The 7,111-nt window shown below is 52.4% G+C and overlaps 1 protein-coding gene across 1 annotated transcript; it reads right to left on the bottom strand.

Annotated features, from left to right (window-relative positions):
• Positions 1 to 240: 240 nt before the first annotated feature.
• Positions 241 to 2,368, bottom strand: LOC125523184 (xyloglucan O-acetyltransferase 2-like). Its single transcript, XM_048688235.1, has 2 exons — positions 1,959 to 2,368; positions 241 to 1,600 (listed from the first exon to the last, which is right to left on the bottom strand). Exons 1-2 carry the CDS (start codon positions 2,245 to 2,247, stop codon positions 528 to 530), a joined length of 1,362 nt encoding a protein of 453 aa, XP_048544192.1. The 5' UTR covers positions 2,248 to 2,368; the 3' UTR covers positions 241 to 527.
• Between the last annotated feature and the right edge of the window lie 4,743 nt (positions 2,369 to 7,111).

Raw genomic sequence — 7,111 nt, forward strand, 5'->3', positions numbered from 1 at the left:
CTCTTGTAGTTGTAGTGACAAACGTATCGCATCTAGATTTACTCACCGAAGAACACGTCAGAGTAGAACTTCAGCTCCCAAATAGGAGTATTTCCAGTTCTGCTGGTTGCTTTGAACTTTCAGAAACATCCAGTTCTGCTAGTTGCTTGGAACTTTCAGAAACATCAGTCCCCGAAATTGTTCCTCTTGCAGTACAAGGATTTCCCCAAAATGAAACGAGGGAAGATGATTGGACATTGGTTCAGCGGCTAATAATATAGTACTCCTAGATGAAAAAAGAGAGTCCAGGCAAGCAAAACACAACCCTGATAACTAGTAGCAATCTGTTTCTGAAAGTTACAACCTATCATAGCAAAGGACACCACTCCAAAGTCTCCAAATCTTCTCTCCAGAGACTGGAACCAATGATGCTCTCATTACGACCTATCTCGTACCCTAATCGTCTGACCGACGAGCAAAAGAATCATTAACTGAACTCGGCGCACGATCAGACATGTCTCCGACTCACTATCATGGCGGACTGGCGGTCACCCCGCGACGGTCTGCAGCAGGATCTCGTTGAACGTGTCGATGGGGCCGGGCATGCACCAGTGCACGCAGTCGTTCTGCACCCGCGCGTCCGGCCCGCCGGCGAACGGGTCGCTGCGCATGTACGGCCCCGGGTGGCCGTCCGGCCGCAGGTTGGCCAGCCTCGTCACGTCCAGCGCCGCGAACCGCAGGGGCCCGGCGCCGGCGTGGGCGGCCACCGCCTCCAGGACGGTCCTCCTCATCTCCTTCTCCGTGTAGCCCAGCCCCTTCTCGTCCTCCCTGTACGGGTGCCTCCTGGGGCACGCGCCGGCCTTGTCCCAGTCCCCCTCGAAGTGCGCCGGCGAGAACGTGGTGACCGCGACCAGCTTGCTGTCCGCGCCGTGCCGCCGGGCGACCTCGGCGAGCGTGCGGCGCACGGCCTCCTTGAACGCGCCGAAGAAGGCCGTCTCGGTGCGGTTGAGGTCCGCGCAGTCGTGGCAGCCCACGACCCTGCCGCCGTCGTGGTAGACGCCGGGGATGAGGAACCAGTGCCCGACGGACAGCACGGCGGCGTCGATCCCGCCCAGCCGCGACATCCACCGCTCGTCGAACGAGTCGAGGAACACGTTGTTGTGCCGCACGCCGGCGTGCTCCGCCTTCTCGGCGACCCGCACCAGGAGCGGCGACCAGAAGATGGAGACGGTGGCGTTGTGCTCCCGGAAGACCCAGCGCCGGAACCTGTTCTCCTCGCCGTCCCGGTACACGAGGTCCGGGCGGGAGCGGGAGGCGAGGAGGCAGAGCAGCGACTCGCCCTGGTTGCGCGCCATGGAGTCGCCCACGAAGGCCAGGTGCCTGTTGCGGAGCCAGCGGAGGAACGCCTCCGGGGAGAAGGCGGGGAGGTCGCACCGCCGTGGCCGCCACCGCCAGTGGAGGTACCCGGTGTCCGGGCGGCCGTGCGCCATGCAGTTCTGCCCGTCCTTGATGGTGCCGCAGCTCGTGCCGTCGTACAGCGGCGGGCGCGCGTCCGGCACCCACTCGCCGTCGGAGTAGTCGCACGGCGGCGACGCGGATCCTGACGCCGACACGTCTCCGCCTGCTCGGGCCAACACGACAAGGAAACATTTAGTACTGGAGTACTATCCACTACGCCAAACAATCTCCCAGGAACCCAAGATGCCGCACAAGCGGGTGAAATCACACGCCATTTCTTGCACATTTCAACCGTAAAACCACCATGGCCGCTATTTATTGAGCTTATCAAGAGCGCCTTTTATAAATACTTCTAGAACTCCAGAAAACGGCAAGAAAAAGGGGGGGAATTTATCATCGAAGCAAAACGGAATCCGCTGGAGGGAAAGCTCAATTGACGAGCTAAATCGGCCAGAGGCAGATCCACACAGCACATTGCGAGGACCACTAGGAGAAATCAAATGGAAAACCTAACACCGTACCTTGAGTTTCCCCCAATGCTTCGCCCCCTCGGCCGGGAGCGGGAGGGGGCGGGGGCAGCTGCTCCTCAAGCGCATTGACGGGCGCGTGCCTGTGCTGGGACGGCGCCGCCTCGCGCGCCTGCGGCTGCGCCAGGAGCGGCGGCTTGGGCGCGGCCAGCGGGTTGAAGAGCAGGTAGTGGAGGAGCGCGAGGGGGAGGAGGGCGTAGAGGACGTAGGAGAGGAATTGCTTCCTGGGGAGCGACAAGTGGGTGGTCTGGAGGTGGTGGCTCTGCGGGAAATTGGTGCCCATGGCTGCGCGGGGGGAGCTATGTTCGTGCACGGGGGGAGGCAGCCATGGCGGACGGGGCGGGGCACGAGTCAAGAGGAAAGGGGATCGAGGGAGATGGGGATCCTTCCTTCCTTTCCTTGGGAACACAAATGTTTTTTCTACTGGACAGAAAAGAATGTTTTTCTACGAGGTAATATCACCGTAAGTCATAGAACTTGCGTTCAATGTTCAGTTTGATGCTACAATTTTAAAAATACGGATTTGTGGTCATCTAACTTGACATCGCGTGCAAATATAGTCACAAAATACGCGTGCGGATGTATCAGGGTGTATGGCCCCACCTGTTAGTGAGTGGTGGCACTCAGCTTACTTAATTTTTGCACAAAACACCCTCACATTTTTTAACAACCACACTGTACTGCATATAGGCACGTAAATGTTTGAATTCATCATTTTGCATAATTTAAATATAAGCTGCGAGTCTATACATTTTGGATTCGTTAAACATATTTATTTAACAAACATTTTCAATGTCAGTATTAACTATTTTTCATATAATACACAAGTTCATATTTAAATGTTTTTATGTACTAATGATAGTTTTTATGTATAATATTCTTAGAACATAACTTCATTAATTACGTTTTACAAATATTTTGAAGAAATTGCAAATGCAAAATGAGCCTCAATATGTTAAAAAATAAGCCATCAGCACGATCACCTTCCGAAAGACACGCATCTTGTGGATACTGCCAAAGAGAGCCAGCCAGAGTGACAGACGGAGAAAGAACAGATTTCCATGCATAGGAGCTTGATTGATGAAATGTCACTATATTTACTGCTATGTCAAACCATCCTGATGTGCAATTAGTATTACTTACATTGTTTTACCACTCCACATGTAAGTACTGTGTGTTTCTCAGAAGAAAAAACTTGTAAGTACTGTGTTGATGGCATTATATGTTGATTTTAATGCGTCAACCTATCTGGACATGACTTCTCATCCTGCTTAACCGAATCACTGTAGCAGTGCGCGCCTCTACATGTTTCAGGTAAGAAAAAAGGACCACTAAAATAGCTTAACTGAATCATTGTAGCAGTGCACGCCTCTACATGTTTCAGGTAAGAAAAAAGGACCACTAAAATAGCTTAAATGAGATGCAAAAAAATAAATATCATTTAAGCTCTCAGTACATCTAACTTAGCTATCCATACGTTACATGCAAACAGGGATGGCTTGTTGGTTAGAGTGGCTTCTGTGGTGAACATTGGTCGTGGGTTGGATTCCAGGCTCTCTCCCATTTTTCACTAATTTGACCTTTTCGGAAATAAAAAATATGAGGGTGTTTTGTGTAAAAATAAGTCCATCATGTGTCACCACTCACTAAGGGGCCATACACCCTGATACGTCCACATGCATATGTTGTGACCGTATTTACACGCGTTGTCAAGTTAAATGATCACAAATTCGTATTTTTAAAGTTCTAACATCAAACTAAACGTCGAGCGTAAGTTCTATGACTCCTGGTGATATTACCTCTTTTTCTACTGACCGCTGTCCCTGTATTTGGGTTTGTTGTTAAATGGCTGCTTGCTGGGCTCAAATGACATGGCCCAAACAGCCCACAAGCGTATCAGTATTTTTCTTTTGACCAAAGCATAGCAGTGCTCTGAAAAAATGTCTACTTCGCTTTGCTTCTCGACAATTGGCAAGGTTTGAGCGGGGGTTCGGTGAGACCGACTGTCCATTGGTTGGAGCACGGTGAGACGTTGGTTGGAGTTGGTGAGGGTCGGCTGGTATCTGTGTCCACACCATTGTTTTCATAAGCCAACTCCACCGCGTGATCTTAAACGGACGTTTGGATTAACCGGATTTTATCCCTTTGGGGCGTCGATGAGTTCGCCCGTATCCGGCTTGGTCAGATGGATCGTGCATGCGCCCACCGCGCGGCCGCACCCCAAATCGTGTCCGGGGTGGATGCGAATAAAAAATATATATAAACTAAAATAAAATAATAAAAAAGTAAATAAACGCATTAAAAAAACATAAAACATATATAGGGATCGGCCACAAAACGGCCTAGTTTCCACGGCCACTTAAAAGGCCCAGTTTCATAATTAACATATAAAAAACAAAATAAAAAAACGCCTCCCGCGCGCTTTTGCCGCGCCCGTCGGTGCCGTCGCCGTCTTCACTGGCCGTTGGTGTCGTCGTCGTCGCTGACGAGATCGACGTAGGCCGGCGGCGTCCACATGTGAGCCGGCGGTGCGTGGTAGACGGGGGAGGGCTGGACGGCCGGAGGTGCCTGCACCACCTCCTCCCGGGGAGACGCCTCCCGCTCCGATGACCGCGGCGGAGTGGGGCACCAGTTCACGCCCACGCCAGCGGCCATCTCCGGAGCAGTGCAGGACCAGCCCCACCCCTGGCCCAGCAGCTGCTGGAACGCGGCCGGCGGGTCCTCCTCCATCGACTCCTCCGTGACGGCCGCCATCTGCAGCTTCGGGAAGGCGACGTCCCCGGCGGCAGAGAGGGCCATGGTCTCCTCCAGGCCGTCCCACTGCCGCTCGTCGTGCGTGTTCATGGAGTCCTCCATGACACGCTGCAGGAGACAGGCCTCCTCCTCCGCTGTCATGCGAGGAGGGGGAGGTGGCGACGGAGACGGGGAAGGCGACGGCGTGGGCGTGACGCCACGCACCCGCCTACGCCCGCGCTCTTGGGGAGCAGGCGCTGCGTGCTGCTGTCGTGGTCGCCGCGGCTCCGTCGAGGTGTCGACGAAGAACGACGCGCGCCTGGTGTCGTGCTCGTCACAAAACCAGGTGTCCCAGAGTCCGGAGTTGGGGGCGTACCTGGGGTCGTAGAAGAGGTCGTCGGGGAGGAGGCGGCGGCGGCGCTTGATCTCCGTGTCGCGCGTAAGGCCGCTCGTCGGGACCGGCGGGATCGGGACCCGATCGGCGGAGAGATGCCAGTTATTGGGGAGATGGACGTCGCTCCAGGAGAGCGGTGTCCTTGTCTCCAATAACGGCGGCACACCGACGCGCGGATGTAATGCCGGTCGCACTCGCCGGCGGACGTGGGCGCGATGGAGAAGGCGGGCGGCGCGGGGGCCCGGCGTGGTGGAGATGGCGACGCGGGCTCGCGGCGGCGTCCCGACGAGGAACCAGCCTCGTGGTCGTGCTTGCCTTTGCGGCCCATGACTGTGGGCGGCCGGACGGCGAGGTGTTGGTTAGGGTTTGGGACTGGGGCTGTCGAGTTTCGAGGAGGCCGCGGGATGGCGTGGGGCAGTATGGACGATGACCCGTCCACGCTTCCCATTTAAAGAAGGACGACGACCGTTCGACGTGCGGATGACAGGTGGAGCCGCTCGCTCGTATGCATTGATGTGGGCGGGTAAGAGATAGGTGACCGCCTGCCACGCGGCCCCGACGCGGACGAGGCGCGCGTTCGTTTGATGTCCGTCGCGACCCAAACCCGGCGCAAGTTTGCGCTTGAAATGGATCAGTCCGGACACAAAACGGACAAGATGAGTCCGGGCCATCGCACGCTAGGCTGTTTTCTTTGTCCGTTTTACCCTAAACAAAGAGGACCGAACAGAATAGAGTTGACCAAGAGAATGATCTGCGATGCCATGAGAGGCCAGGACTGCAAAGTGCCTGCCGGTGGTTGGACGTTGTCCACGACGTCGGCAGGGGACACAGGTTCAAAACGTCGGACCGGTGGTGTCGTGGGAGTTCGTGGGCTCTGCACCTACTCACGTAAATATTTGAACTACAGGCATCAAGGCAGGATTCACGTAAATAGAGTGAATTTCACCTTTTACCTTGTAGTTGTACATTTGTGATACATATTACCCTATTTAATGAACCTTCTATCAAAATATCAGATTTTGGAGGCATTTAACTTGGTTTTACCTAGTTTTGCATTTTCCTTGTTTATGTTATATAGGATTGGCATGTTGTGTCAATGATTCGTAAAAGAATATGTAAAGATCAGAGGGTATCATTGACGATCATGTCCAGCCTTCTCTTGTCCATATCCATTCCTCATCGTCATCACATATTTTCGGACCCCTGGCGTCATCTCTTACACCTTACGTGATAGATATGCATCAGAAAATGAGGGTCCAAAGCTTTCAAAAAGGGTATTCTAGGCGAATTTTCACTCGATGGGGTAATTAGTGTCACAAATGTAAAACTACGGGTAAAAAGTGGAATTCACTCATGTAAATATTTGGACTTTGCCTTAAAAAACGTAAATATTTGGACCAGATACATACAGGGAGTGCCGGTTATAATATTTTGTGGTGTAGTATTTTTTGGATTTCACAATGTCGGGCCGGTGGTGTCGTGGGAACTCATGGGCTCTGCACCTGCTTGGCGGGCATCAAGGCAGGATTCACGTAAATGTTTGGACCAGATGCTTATAGGGAGTGCCGGTTATAATATTTTGTGGTGTACGGTAGTATTTTTTGAATTTTGCTACATACCGAATGCCGGGTTTTTAAGCATGGCAAATCAAACATTTGAGATGACAAATTATGTTGTTGTGGCTCGTGAGGATGACAGTTTACTTTATCAAGCATGACAAATCAAACATTTGAGATGACAAATTATGTTGTCGTGACTCGTGAGATTGAAAGTTTTCTTTATCAATCATGCCAGATCCTTGCCACGTTTAGTTTTTTCGCCAGGAATTGTCATGTCTAAATAACTGACGTAAATTTTCTAGCATTTTTTTATTTTGTTAGGTCTTATTTGATTTAGAATTTTGTAGGATTTTCTTCCTATGAATTTTTTTCGTATGTTGAGCATTCATTTTATACGAACAGAGGTGCAAGAGTCCCAAGGATTATGCCCATATTCTTTTTCATATGGTGTTGTCCATCAC

This window comes from Triticum urartu, chromosome 7, assembly GCF_003073215.2.
Source record: "Triticum urartu cultivar G1812 chromosome 7, Tu2.1, whole genome shotgun sequence".
Classification (NCBI taxonomy): domain Eukaryota; kingdom Viridiplantae; phylum Streptophyta; class Magnoliopsida; order Poales; family Poaceae; genus Triticum; species Triticum urartu.